The 14,698-nt window shown below is 41.1% G+C and overlaps 1 protein-coding gene across 1 annotated transcript in view; it reads left to right on the top strand.

Moving 5' to 3' along the window:
• Positions 1–4,438, top strand: part of LOC136875629 (inactive pancreatic lipase-related protein 1) — a 104,130-nt gene extending 99,692 nt beyond the window's left edge. Inside the window, exon 10 of the mRNA XM_067149170.2 lies at positions 4,142–4,438. Within this exon, the coding sequence (XP_067005271.2) occupies positions 4,142–4,308 (167 nt within the window). The 3' untranslated portion in view covers positions 4,309–4,438. The remainder of the gene's footprint in view (positions 1–4,141) is intronic.
• The last annotated feature ends 10,260 nt before the right edge of the window (positions 4,439–14,698 follow it).

The following is a 14,698-nucleotide window of genomic DNA, read 5'->3' as shown; positions in this document are numbered from 1 at the left end:
TCATTTATAGGTAATACTCCACTGCTTTTAATTTACTTCAAAAACTACTATTAATTTTAATATACATCGGAAACTTATCTCTTATCTCGTCTCATCTGTGGCAGCTGCTGGCTCCTGCATGTATGCTATGCCATCTTTGTGTAGTTAGATTCCACCTCCGGACACGTCACAGCTGGTTACTGCGCAGGTCTTCGTCATGGTAGCCTGGGCACTTTCTCCATCCGCTTACGTAGTTGTCATCATATTGCACGTGTCCATGCAAGAAAACAATATTATACGGGCAGAATAAATAGCTAATTCTTTCATTTTAAGCCTTTTAACAGATATGAAAAAAATGCTAATGTTTTCTCTTATATCTCGAAATTGCGCCCTTATATGGATTTAAATGCGGCTTATTCTCATTAAATAGATCTTTTTCTTCACGTTGACTAGTGTTTCTAGTTAATATTTCCGTTATTCTTGATTATATTCAGCCACTTATAGTGCTAGAATTCGCCCTTTCTCTTCAATCTTACAACGGTCCGTATATTCCTTTTCTCCAGTATTTTAAAATTGAAATTCATACGTTTCTCCGCGTCTTGACTTAGTCTTTAGCCATAAATGATTGAATTCTTCGCCAATATTTATATTTGTACTTCACAGTTCTCTTACTGTTCGCTGACTAACAACCTCTTCTTGGTTCCAAGTGGATTACTTTTCTTAAAAGCGATCTTCTTTCTCAAGGTAGTAAGAATTAATTGAATTCAATTATTTTTCAAGACAATAGTTGTCCCATCTTGAATCTCCTTTTCGATGGTCTTTTATAAGTCTCCGCCTTCTAACCGAGAATGATTTGCACCTCGATGATACTTCATAAATGTGTGTTTATGCTGCATGAAGCTGCCGCGTGCCATTTTGTCCGCTACTTTTCTGTGCGTACGATCGCCTCAACTGTATTGTAATGGTACAGTACTTAATGTAGGTTTAAAAATAAAATAACTAAAAATAATAAATTTATGAACTTAATGCAAAGATTCCTCCCATATACAGGCTATTCAGCAAAGCTGTCCACCTCAAATAACTCGTGAACGGTTAAGGATATTGATATTTTGTTTGCACTTTCAGTTATGGTACCAAAGGGCTAATAATTGGACTAAAAGTACTGTGTCATGAATTTTCTGTATATAATATAATTTCGTGTGGCTATTTCTAGCCGAGTGCAGCCCTTGTAAGGCAGACCCTCCGATGAGGGTGGGCGGCATCTGCCATGTGTAGGTAACTGCGTGTTATTGTGGTGGAGGATAGTGTTATGGATGGTGTGTGAGTTGCAGGGATGTTCGGGACAGCACAAACACCCAGCCCCCGGGCAATTGGAATTAACCAATGAAGGTTAAAATCCCCGACCCGGCCGGGAATCGAACCCGGGACCCTCTGAACCGAAGGCCAGTACGCTGACCATTCAGCCAACGAGTCGGACAATATTTTCTGTGATCATGGTACTAACTTCGCTTTTCTTAAACGGTGCCACACTATTATGTACACATAGCCTTAAATCTACAAACATTGCAAATTCAGCACCGTGATTACTTTCGAAATCGGACAAGTAATTCTCGAAAAAAATGTATTCAAACATGCCTCATTTGCCAGCTGAGGACTGATCTGTTCGATTCGCGCTGCGTATGGAACAGGAGTTAGCTGTTAATATGCAGAGTTGCTAGACGGGTATTCTTTCTACTCTGCTTATAAATACACTATGATAAAATGTAGATTTAACACCTTTAATATCGCCGTAGGTAACTGGTAAATGAAAAACGGATGTAGACCTTGAGCTACAGCGGGTAACATAGCCCTGTGAACGTGATCCAAGTACACAACTTAAGGCGACACTCCGGAGACAAAAATTGAAAATCTTTTAATGACTGAAACTGAAAGGGTTGAGTTTCTTTTTTCTTGTCACGAAGTTATTCCTTGAATTCAAACAATTTATCACTGTAATAATGCCTCGTTTGCCATTACATTTAAATCCCATTCTCCCATAATATTCTGCCAAATGTAACAACATTTGTGTGGTAATCTATCACAGTTATATTAATAAACCTGCGTATGGAATTTTTTATTGCAGAATTTTTTCAAGTAGTAGGGATTTTTAAGTCCAAAATTTTAGAACGTAAAATTTACACAAATATATCTCCTTATATAAATTACGTGCAGAAAAATCGATATGCAGTGCCTTTAAAAGAAGTATTATCTACCTAATTACGAATTTAGATTAACATTTAAATTGCATTTCATGAAAAAATGGAATTAAAAATGTAAAAAGAATATCTTGCAAAACTATCAATTGTATATGAAAAAAATGTTCGTGATATCTCTACTTTTATGTAGGTGACATTCCCACAAAGTTTCGTGAAAATCCATGCATTAGGTAACATATCTTTTTATCTACGGAGTGTCGCCTTAAACAATATTTTGTCACATATACTTCCGTGACAGCGTATCTGATATATATCGGGGACAGAAAAGTATCGGTGACAAAGTAACAGACTCTGATTTATCGACCACCTCTAAGTACTACTACTAGTACTACTACTACTACTACTACTTGGTTGAATAATTAGCGTCGTAGTCTTCATTTCCTCAGTTCGGAGGTTCCTGGGTTATATTCCCGGCTATATTGAGAATTTTAGCCCTTGTCTGGTCAATTCTTTAGGTGGCGGGACTGGGTTATGTGTGCGGCTTAACATTTAAACACATTGCGTGAGTTGGCCGTGATGTTAGGGCTGTGAAGCTGTGAGTTCGCATTTAGAAAAATGTTGAGTTCGAATCCCACCGTCAGTAGCATTGAGGATGTATTTCCATGGTTTCTCTTTCTCACACCAAGTAAATCAGTGGGTTGTAACTTTATTAAGGCCATGGCGGCTACGTTCCCATCCCTGCGTCGCCGAAACCTTCGATGTGTTGGTGCAACCGTTAAACCACTAGCAAAAGATGAAATATATAAAAAAACAATAATTAACTGCACACTGCAATATAAACTTACAAAACAAACAAACAAACAAACAAACAAACAAACAAACAAACAAACAAACAAACAAACAAACAAACAAACAAACAAACATCATTGTGCTACCTTCCTGATGGTTCTTATCCTACCAAGTGATTGCTGCTTAGCTTGAAGGTCTGGATATCAGGAAGTGACCTGTGATCAGGGCAATGAATCCTCTCGGCCATTAGTCTTGGCTTTCTAGACCACTGTGAAATAGCTCCTCAGTTTATCACATAGATTGAGTTGATATCGAACCAACCCTCAAAACTACGAAAAAAATCCGTAACCTGACCGGGAATCCAGTACAGACTTCGCGATAGGAGCAGCCTTGTTACCTTTAGGCTTCGGGACCGGCCAACTATTACAGAAACATGTAATATTTGAAGTCATCAATGCATCCCTCCACATAGGGTTCTCTACTACTACTACTACTACTACTACTACTACTACTACTACTACTGTACTACTACTACTACTACTACTACTACTACTACCGGGAGTTAGTCGTGCGGTTAGAGTCGCGCAGCTGTAAGCTTGCATCCGGGAGATAGTGGGTTCGTATCCCACTGTCGGCAGCCCTGAAGATGGTTTTCCGTGGTTTTCCATTTTCACACCAGGTAAATACTGGAACTGTTCCTTACTTAAGGCAATGGCTGCTTTCTTCCCACTCCTAGCCCTTCCCTTTCCCATCGTCGCCATAAGACCTATCTGTGTCGGAGCGACGTAAAGCAAATAACATGCTAAGTCAGTACTTGTCGGACAAATGGCCAATAGGGTGCCGAATATATCAGTTTCGGGAAAATCTAATGTTCTTGTCGGTATATAAAAATATACGGATGCACGCATTACACGTTCAAACAACTAAATTTATCCTTAATCATTCCACATACAGGTTACGGTTCCGCTACAGAAACGTTGATTCGTTGGTCGTACGTTTGGTTATTGTGACGTAGACTACTGGTGAGAGAAAACACCTAGGCACCAAACACGCAGTCAGTAGCTGTGGCTTTTATTATTATTATTATTATTATTATTATTATTATTATTATTATTATTATTATTATTACTATTATCATTATTCATCTGATCTAACGCATATGTATTCACGTGTTTCAGTTCCTGAGCCCGAGGTGGACAAGAAGATGGCCAAGAGCTTAAGACAGTTCGAGGAAAACAAGGAGGAAGTCACCAAGAGACCAGGATTGCTTCCCTCTTTTGATTCCGTCTCATTTCCTTCGGTTCTGAAACCCGACATCCCCAACATTTGGAGCAAGAGCGGTTGACGAAGATGACCTCCCCACACCATCACTACAATGAACATGAACTGCTCAAAGGAGTGCTTGTTATGATGTGGTGCTGATGACATAATTTGTAAATAATAACGTTAAACAAATACAAAACTTATGTAACACAGCTGATATTTTATCATAGCCCTTTGCAGCACGAGAATTTATTACGAGTTTGCTCCATCTTTCCTCTCCATAAAATCCATTAATATTCATCCTTCTAAAATTTTATGTTAATGTCCTGGTTAATACATTGGCGGAAAATGAAATTGCAACGATTATAGTTTAGAGCAATGCAATGTAGGCTAACCATATTTTTTGTTCAAAATTTTATGGTCTCATATTCCAGTATACGCGAGAAGACATGTGACGTAGTGGTACAATAATAAGCGCTGTAGTCGCCACGATGTTGAATATAAGCATGCATTGTGCCGTACAGGTGCCGTGTGTCATTATGTGGGATGGAGTTCCACGCCTGTCGCATTTGATTAGTCAAATTAGAAATGGTTAATGCTGGTATCAGATGATGCTGGATTGGATCCCATAATGTACACACGTCCTCTATGGGCGATAGGTCTGGTGATCTCTCAGGCCAAGGCAACTGGACGACACTCTGTAGAGCATGTTTGGTGACAGCAGCGATATGAGGGCGAGTGTTATCCTACCGGAAAGCACCCCTCGAATACTGCAAAAGAATGACAGCACAACCGGTTGAATCACCAATCTCACGTTCAAATGCGCTGTCAAGGTTCTTGGGATAACGATGAGAATGCTCCTGCTATCAAAGGAAATCCCTCCCCAGTCCATAACTCCTCGTGTAAATTTAGTGTGTCGACGCCGCAGACAGCGGCCTCCTCCTTACCAACCTACGGCCATCTCGGAAATACAGAGACGGCTCTCATCTGAGAACAAACCGTACTGTATATCCACTCCGCCCTCCAGTGAGTGTTTAACACGTTGATCATTTTATAAACAAACATTCATGCTTTGGTGAAAGACTTTTTTTTTTAAATAAAGAGACTTGTTTTCCGTGGTAGTGATGTTACTTGGGCTAAAGTATGTTTTTTCTCTTGCTTTTGGTGTAATAATAATAATAATAATAATAATAATAATAATAATAATAATAAGAAGAAGAAGAAGAAGAAGAAGAAGAAGGAGAAAAAGAAAAAAGAATAATAATAAGACTAATTGTCTCGGTGGTACACGTTCTCCGTGTATTTGAACTGACCGCCTTTTAGAAGGCCATCTGTGTAATCAATCTGAAACTATGTATTGAAAGAAGTTTGGACCTTTAATGTTCAGATGTCTCTACTATCGACTATCTGGTGGGAGGACACACAATTAATTTTTTGAAAGGAAATTGCTAGTGCTTAAGTTGGTAAACCTTATGTGTTTGTAAATTGTTTTCTAATGTGCCGACACTTCCTTCTTCCTTCAGTCATTATCAGTCAGAAATTTTTGTAAATATTTTTGTAAATATTTTTGTAACCAATTAGAATCGGGGTTGTGTACAGGCATTCGGCCTAGAGATTTCTGGAATTTTCCCCTCTGCTATATAAGCTGGGAGATTTTGGGCTATATTGTCTTCTTGATCGCTTTAGTCTACAGTGCATACGGTTAGTGGAGGCAGGGAAAAGTCTTGCCCGTTGTTGGAAAGCCCACCAGCTCAAGGTAATGTCAGACATCTTTTAAGTATGGGATAGCTCCAGAAAGCTGACTTGAGGGGAAGGTTTCAAAAATCATTCTTAATGTAAATTTCTAAATTTTTATATCATTCATTAAATGTAAATTTTCAAGCAAGTATAAGACTCTATTCAAATTCCTGCTGGGAAAGATGTAACTTAGGGAATAAAATGTGGTCACCCTCTTTAAATTTCAATTCAAGTTGGTATGGGGTGACTATGATTTTCTAAAACTTTAAATTTTAACTCTATTTTGGAACTAAATATTTTCACCATCTAGTCACCCTGTGTAGTATAGGCTTAGTCTCTATAACTTCGGGCGATAAACCTATACAGGATCTTAAGTGTTTTTGAAAGTGTATTTCAAAAGGAGTGCAATTGTTTCTCCCCCTAGCATTTTGTTTATGGCTGATTTCTTAAACCATTTCTTTTGACCACTAAGGCCATTTTAGAATGGCCACTTATTGCGTCTGTTTAAAGTGTCAGTAATTATGGAGGAGTGTATAATAGACTGTTGAGCTGAAACGACAGGGACCACTGTGTTCAAGGTTTATCTATATAAAATTTGAATAGGAAACTTGTGTCTTTGAGAGGCCGGACTGTAATAAATTTTGGAGTTCAGTGCCCTAGAGCAGGGCCTCTCAGGGTGCATGCACGTGGTGCATGCACTGTGCACGGTGCAAAAGACGACTTCCCTTGGTTGACCAGAATGCAGACCCCCTCCCCCCCACTCCACGATTTGCAGCAATAGCGCTTACTCTCTTTTTCCTTACGCCTGTCTCGCTCGCTCCCACTGTCTCCCTCTTCCCCACTTGCTACGTAGCGCTCCAAATCCGAGCTGAGTTGAGCCGAGTAGAGCCGAGCTTAGCCGAGCTTAGCCAAGTAGCCCAGAGACGAAGCGTTGGCCCGAGTCGAACCGAGCGGCTCCGATGCACAGTGCACGGAGCTCTTGCGCCTCGATCTGCACGCGTGAGTTTTTGGGCGTTTGAGAGGCCCTGCCCTAGAGTGTAAATTGAGTGGAGCAAAAGTGCTTTTGAAACAGTGTAACATTGGAGCTACAAGCTCATTTTTTCAAAATTATTGTGTACTTGAAGTTTGGTTTAAGCCTTTCCTGTTATCACAAGTGGCGAAATCATAGTAATTCTATTTATCTGCTATTTGATGTAGTTCATCAACGTTTAAAGTAAGAAAAAAGGAATGAAATAAGATTTCAGAATTTAGTGTTTTAAATTATGCTCTCATCTTTTTTCTGTCCGCCCATTCACACCCGCACCTTCTTAGACCTCTGCAATCCACGATATTCCAACAACAACAACAATAATAATAATAATAATAATAATAATAATAATAATAATCCCACCAACCTGGGCCCAATGTCTGCGAATCCAGACTCTGCCTGTCACAAGTCAGGAAAAAGGGCGAGTGATAGAGGAGTAACACATCTTCAAAATTCCTTGGTCTAGCTGACCCGGCTGGTAGTCCCATGTAAGGGTCCCTTGCCAGGGTTACGGTGAAGACCTCAACGGTAGTGAATGCGCAGAGAGTAGGTATCGGTACGGCGGAACTGGCGGAAGAGGCATACCATCCTGCAAAATCCATACCGCGTCTGATTTGTAACAAGCGGCAAGGTAGTCAGCGTCTGATCCTCTAGTTGAGGCGGCTGCACTAAAATCTTCTCGAGCTCAAAAATCGAGTCGTACACCAGTGGTCCCAATTGAGATCACCCCATAAACCAAACCTCAACTTGTGCACATGATGGAAGAGGCGATCTTAGAAACACTACCCCAGGCATCAGTCGACAGACTGGCCTTACCTGATCAGGTAAGGGTTCTGGGGGATCAGGGACACCATGCGGAGAAGAATCGGCGCTTCTCAAAACCTTGTCATACTCTCAAAACTAGACGTAAAATTTTTATTGGCACAATTAATGTGAACACCCTCACAAAAACAGGCAAATTGAAACAACTCACCAATGTCTTGGAAAAATTTGACCTAAAAATCACCGCACTCCAAGAGACACGATTCACGGATGAAGAACACTTTGATACAGAGAATTTCAGAATCTACAGGGGCAAACGTACCATAAAAGTCAGAGACAAACTACCTTTCCTGGGAACCGGATTCGCCATACACCATTCCGTACTAGACTTAGTCATTGACTTTGCTTCTCCCAACGAAAGAGTCTCTCTGTTTTCCGTTAAAACAGCTAATAAAGCTTACATATTGATCAATGTGCACGCCCCCACAAATCAGCTCAACAAGACTGACCCTGAAACTGTGGAATATTTCTGCGAAACTCTAGAAGAAACAACGCATCATGTGAAAATCTTATTAGGCTATTTTTACGCACAGCTAGGTAAAGGAAGAAAATTCATAGATGCCACAGGGCCTCATACCAAGCACAAGCGTACCAACAAGAATGGTGAAAAATTAATATCTTGCAGAAACTTCGAACTTAAAACCATGAGTACCCAATTTCAGAAACCTTCGCAAAAACATGGAGATCATCCATTCTTCGACAGAGTGAATACCAAATTGACCATGTCGCTATTTCGAAGATAAACACAAAAGAAATTCTTAATGTTAGAGCTCGAAAAGGATCCTTTGAATCGGACCATTATCTTCTCCAAATAAAGATGAAATTCCAACCCAATGGAAGACAAAAAGGCCCACCTAAAATTATTAAACCAGATCCAGATTACTTAAAACTTAACAAAGAAAAAAATCTTCATGCAAATTAATCAGGAAAAATCAACAGACTGGAAGAAAATAACAATGAAAATTCAGGAAGTCATGAAACTAGGACGACCCCCTCACACCAGGAAACATCGCTGGTAGAACGGAATTTGCGATCAGGCAATTGACAACCGCATAACTGCCTGGAAGAAGTTAAGCAGTCACAAGACTGAGGAAAACTGGGAGAACTTTCTTCAAATTCAAAAACATGCCTCAAAAATAATTAGGAAAGGAAAACGAGGATAAGATAACAAATTCAGCAGTATTACACCAAAAATAATACACCATATTTCTACAAGACATTTAGAGAGAATCTACAGGGATATCAGGTGCCTAGGCTGTGCTTCAAAAAACGCGATGGATCATTGGAAACCAACACAACAAATAACTGCAAATGCTTCAAATCCCTTACTAACTGCGAACCACCCCAAGTAAACTTGTGTTCATCTCTTCTGTGTTCACACACCCGGACTCAAAAGCCCCGACCTCGAAATTAAAGAGATCATCAAGCAGCTTAAAAACAAACAAAGCACCAGGAGAATATGGGATCATTGCTGAATTTTGAAAACTAAACGACCCTACACTAACGCAGAAACTTCATAACATAATTTCGGACATATGGACTACAGAGTGTATACCAGAAGACTGGAAATGTGCTCTAATTCACCCCTTACACAAAAAGAATGATAGGACGGACATCAACAATTACATAGGTATCTCCTTGCTTCTAATTGCTTACAAAATCCTCTCCAAAGCACTTTTAAACAGGATAGATCCGCAAGCGACTCCACTAATTGGTGACTACCAAGCCGGATTCAGAAAAGGGTGATCATGTGCTGAACAGATCTGGAGCTTTTAGACGATACTACAAAAATGAGGAAATGCAGAAATACAGTAATTACATTTATCGACTTCAGAAAGGCATGTGACTCAGTAGACTGAGAAACCCACTTCAAAATAATGGAAAAATTCGGGATTGGCAGAAAGATTCGAAATATAATCAAAGAGACACTTAAAGGAGCAGTGTCGAAAGTGAAATTCTTGAGCGAAATATAGGAGCCCTTTGAAATAAAAACTGGAGTCGGACAGGGCGTCATACGATCCGCTATCCTTTTCAATATTGTCCTAGAAAAGATCATTAGAGAAAGGGAACCTCATGTGAAGGGCATCCAATTAGGTATCAGAAAGGAGAACCGAATTATAGTCAAGTGTCTCGCTTTTGCGGACGACATTGCCATTATTACAGACAACAGAACTGAAGTGACACACGCAGTGCAAAAACTACATGAAATTGCGCATAAAACCGGACTACAAATCTCTTACGAGAAAATCCAGTATATCGAAAGACGTCCAGAAAATAAATCCCTAGAACGACCTCTATGAAAATATAAACACCATTACGGATGAAATCAGAAAACGCCGAGCAAAGTTTTACACACATATTTACAGAACGGACAAATCTAGAACGGCAAAGAAACTACTCAACATTGTAACATAGAATAAATGCGGTGCGGAATGGCTAAAAGAGGTTCAGAGCGACCTACAATAGATCAACATAGCGAGTCTCGAGGACCGCACCGAGTTCCGAAATAAAATCACAAATGTAAAATTTGAGACAAGAATATCACGATAACCTGGGAAAACGTGGCCAGAGGAGCGGAAGAGGAAGCATTCAGAGAGGATGATGAGATCTTGGGAAGAAAAGAGAACAAACGTCCGAAGATGACATTACGTATTCAATTAGAATCGCTCTCCTTAAAGGGAACAAGCGTGTAAATAAATAAATAAATAAATAAATAAATAAATAAATAAATAAATAAATAAATAAATAAATAAATAAATAAATAAATACACTGACTGACAGAGCAAATGCAACACCAAGAAGGAGTGGTTCGAAAAGGATGAAAGTTGGGGAAAAATCAGAGACGGCACGGACGAATAATTGATGTTTATTTCAAACCGATATGCAGGTTACACAATGCGCACGGCATCGACTCAGTAGGATGTAGGACCACCGCGAGCGGCGATGCACGCAGAAACACGTCGAGGTACAGAGTCAATAAGAGTGCGGATGGTGTCCTGAGGGATGGTTCTCCATTCTCTGTCAACCATTTGCCACAGTTGGTCGTCCGTACGAGGCTGGGGCAGAGTTTGCAAACGGCGTCCAATGAGATCCCACACGTGTTCGATTGGTGAGAGATCCGGAGAGTACGCTGGCCACGGAAGCATCTGTACACCTCGTAGAGCCTGTTGGGAGATGCGAGCAGTGTGTGGGCGGGCATTATCCTGCTGAAACAGAGCATTGGGCAGCCCCTGAAGGTACGGGAGTGCCACCGGCCGCAGCACATGCTGCACGTAGCGGTGTGCATTTAACGTGCCTTGAATACGCACTAGAGGTGACGTGGAATCATACGCAATAGCGCCCCAAACCATGATGCCGCGTTTTCTAGCGGTAGGGCGCTCCACAGTTACTGCCGGATTTGACCTTTCTCCACGCCGACGCCACACTCGTCTGCGGTGACTATCACTGACAGAACAGAAGCGTGACTCATCGGAGAACACGACGTTCCGCCATTCCCTCATCCAAGTCGCTCTAGCCCGGCACCATGCCAGGCGTGCACGTCTATGCTGTGGAGTCAATGGTAGTCTTCTGAGCGGACGCCGGGAGTGCAGGCCTCCTTCAACCAATCGACGGGAAATTGTTCTGGTCGATATTGGAACGGCCAGGGTGTCTTGCACATGCTGAAGAATGGCGGTTGACGTGGCGTGTGGGGCTGCCACCGCTTGGCGGCCGGCGGATGCGCCGATCCTCGCGTGCTGACGTCACTCGGGCTGCGCCTGGACCCCTCGCACGTGCCACATGTCCCTGCGCCAACCATCTTCGCCACAGGCGCTGCACCGTGGACACATCCCTATGGGTATCGGCTGCAATTTGACGAAGCGACCAACCTGCCCTTCTCAGCCCGATCACCATACCCCTCGTAAAGTCGTCTGTCTGCTGGAAATGCCTCCGTTGACGGCGGCCTGGCATTCTTAGCTATACACGTGTCCTGTGGCACACGACAACACGTTCTACAATGACTGTCGGCTGAGAAATCACGGTACGAAGTGGGCCATTCGCCAACACCGTGTCCCATTTATCGTTCGCTACGTGCGCAGCACAGCGGCGCATTTCACATCATGAGCATACCTCAGTGACGTCAGTCTACCCTGCAATTGGCATAAAGTTCTGACCACTCCTTCTTGGTGTTGCATTTGCTCTGTCAGTCAGTGTAAATAAATAAATAAATAAATAAATAAATAAATAAATAAATAAATAAATAAATAAATAAAATAATAATGGTATATACTGAAAGAGTTCTAGTAGTACGAAAAGAGAATATGTTTCTGAGTTACACGATCTGGGAATAACTCATTGAATTATAAAATAAGTAATGGGAAATAAAAATAATAGTACAGCAAGTGAAGGTGATAGCGGTGGCACGCTAATGCCCTAAAACCTCAGTCATTCAGCTAATGGGGGCATGCACCACTGCAGCCCTAACATCGTGACTATGTAAATCTTCGAGGGAGACGAGAGGTAGGTGATATGCAATACTTTAGCATGCCTGTCCAGTTTGAGTAATTGTGTATGCAGTCGTCTGTCACTTGTGAGCCAGATCCATGAAGCGTAAGTAACTATCGGACGGATAAAGGATTTGTAAACTTCGAGGACTTGGGGAGGTTTGAGACCCCACGTATTACCAATAAGTATAAACAGGGGTCGGAAGCGTTGGAGGGGGCCTTTTGCAAACATGGGTAATGTGGTGATTCCATTTAAGATTGTTTTGAAATTTAATTCCAAGGTAAGTTAGCAAGTTAGTCTCTGTTAGTGAAATATTATACAGGGATAGTTGGATACGGTTTCTAAGTTTATAGAGGTGGGATTTGTTTACGGAAAACAGTTAGTTGAGTTTTGAAGGGGTTAACTGCGATGTGCCAGGAAATGAGTCAGGTTTCTAGAGTGGAGAGATAATTCTGCAGTGTTTTAGTAGTAGTTGAAGCTACAGCCAAGATAGCAAGGTCATCCGGATATTGATATAGACGGAGGGGAAGGTCAGGGTGAGAAATAACGGAAGTATAAGAGGGGGGAGATAATGGCTACCTCTGTGCTACGCCCGCCGTCGTAGGAAAGGGGTAGGAGCGTATTCCGTGGATGATATGTTCGATATGTTAGATAGTTGTAAATGGATTGAATAATTGTAATAGGGAGGGGAAAGTGTCTAAGTTGTAATAACAGCCCAGAATGCCAGACAGAGTCAAAGGCCCTGTCGACATCTAGGCATACTAAAGCGGCGGATTTTTGAGGACGTAGAAGAAATGAAGAGAGGCAGAGATGTGGAATAAATGGTCATGGGTGGAATGATGGGGGTGGAATCCGTCTTGGGATAGTGGTAGAAGACCTAAGGAATTGAGATACAGAATTCCTTCTAGAATCTTACTAAAGCCAGGAAGCAGGGGTATACGTTTGTAGGATCGAAGGTCAGATGGTAGTTTATTGGGCTTTGAGAAGAGGAGGATGTTGGCCTTACCTCAGTGTTGGGGGAAAGCGCCGGTGTATAGGATAACGTATAGATGAGACTAAGGAGATTTATTAGGATACGAGGGGCTTCTTGAATATGACGGTAGTATATATGATAGGAGCCAGGGGAGGTATTTTATCTATGTTTCAGAAAGTGGGTAATGTCGTTAGGTGTAATAGGAGCGTTTAAAGGGTGCGTATAATCAACATGGGGGAAATGTGGGAATGAGGGTTGAGGTTCAGCTAAATCAGGAAGGGCAAGTTAATTAATTACAGATTTGCAGGATGGACAAAGTCAGGATTTGAGGATGGGGAAATATGTTCTTATAATAGTCTGTAGTTAGTGGGACGTAAAACAAATAACATTATTATTATTATTATAATAATCTGCAAATAGGTCAGCTAGCTTTGTCTTTGTCAGTGCGTGGATGTTTAGGAGGGTGTAGTATGGGGTATGTAGGAAGAGGTTTATTAGTTTTAGTTAAGTGGCGAAAAGTTGTCTATAAAATATGCAGACAGGTAAATGTATATAATTGTAACTATACCTTATCTTGATACACAGCTGATTATTTCATATTTTGTTACAAAAAACAATACAGGAACTTCACTTAAGAAACCTTACCTTAAGTCGCCAAAGTTAAATTCCCATTGCGACTTAATGTATGGTTTTATTAGACTGCACAGCTTGTTTCCAAGGTTTTGAAGACTTGTTCGTATCGTCACGTCGCTGTTGCGCCTTTCCTCACGTAGTTCAAGGTTCAGGCTAACAGATGGCGCTCAAATCTAAAAGTCGACATTTCTCACCTTTTCCGCCTTTTCCCTTCGTAGCGTAATATTTTGTCACGCGACTTAAGGTATGGTTTCCTGGAGAGCATCACAATTACTGCCACTGACACACTCTAAAGAGCAGAAAACGTTTTGTCAAATTTTGAAAATGAAATGGCGTATGGCTTTTAGTGCCGGGAGTGTCCGACAACATGTTCAGCTCATCAGGTGCAAGTCTTTTGATTTGACACCCGTAGGCGACCTGCGCGTCCTGATGAGAATGAAATGATGATGAAGACGACATAAACACCAATAATGGTTTAAATTCCTGACTGCCGGGAATCGAACCCGGGACCCCTGTGACCAAAGGCCAGAACGCTAACCATTTAGCTATGGAGCCGGATCAGTTTTGAAAAATATTGAACAAAGAAAACATCTGTAACATTTTGAAATAGAAGAACTAAAATTACTCTTACCAACACAGTCCAATGAGCAGTAAATGTTTTTTGTCAAGTTTTGAAAAAAATATTAAACAAAGAAAACATCTTTAATGGTTTGAAATAAAAGAACTAGAATAACTGATAGATTCTAAAAAATTGTGCTGCGGTAACGACTGCACATCCAAACTATCTTCTGCCATCCA

The sequence above is a fragment of the Anabrus simplex genome, chromosome 6 (assembly GCF_040414725.1).
Source record: "Anabrus simplex isolate iqAnaSimp1 chromosome 6, ASM4041472v1, whole genome shotgun sequence".
In the NCBI taxonomy this organism is placed as follows: Eukaryota; Metazoa; Arthropoda; class Insecta; order Orthoptera; family Tettigoniidae; genus Anabrus; species Anabrus simplex.
Note: the sequence above shows the minus strand (reverse complement) of the source record. Positions and strands in the feature narration are given on the sequence as shown.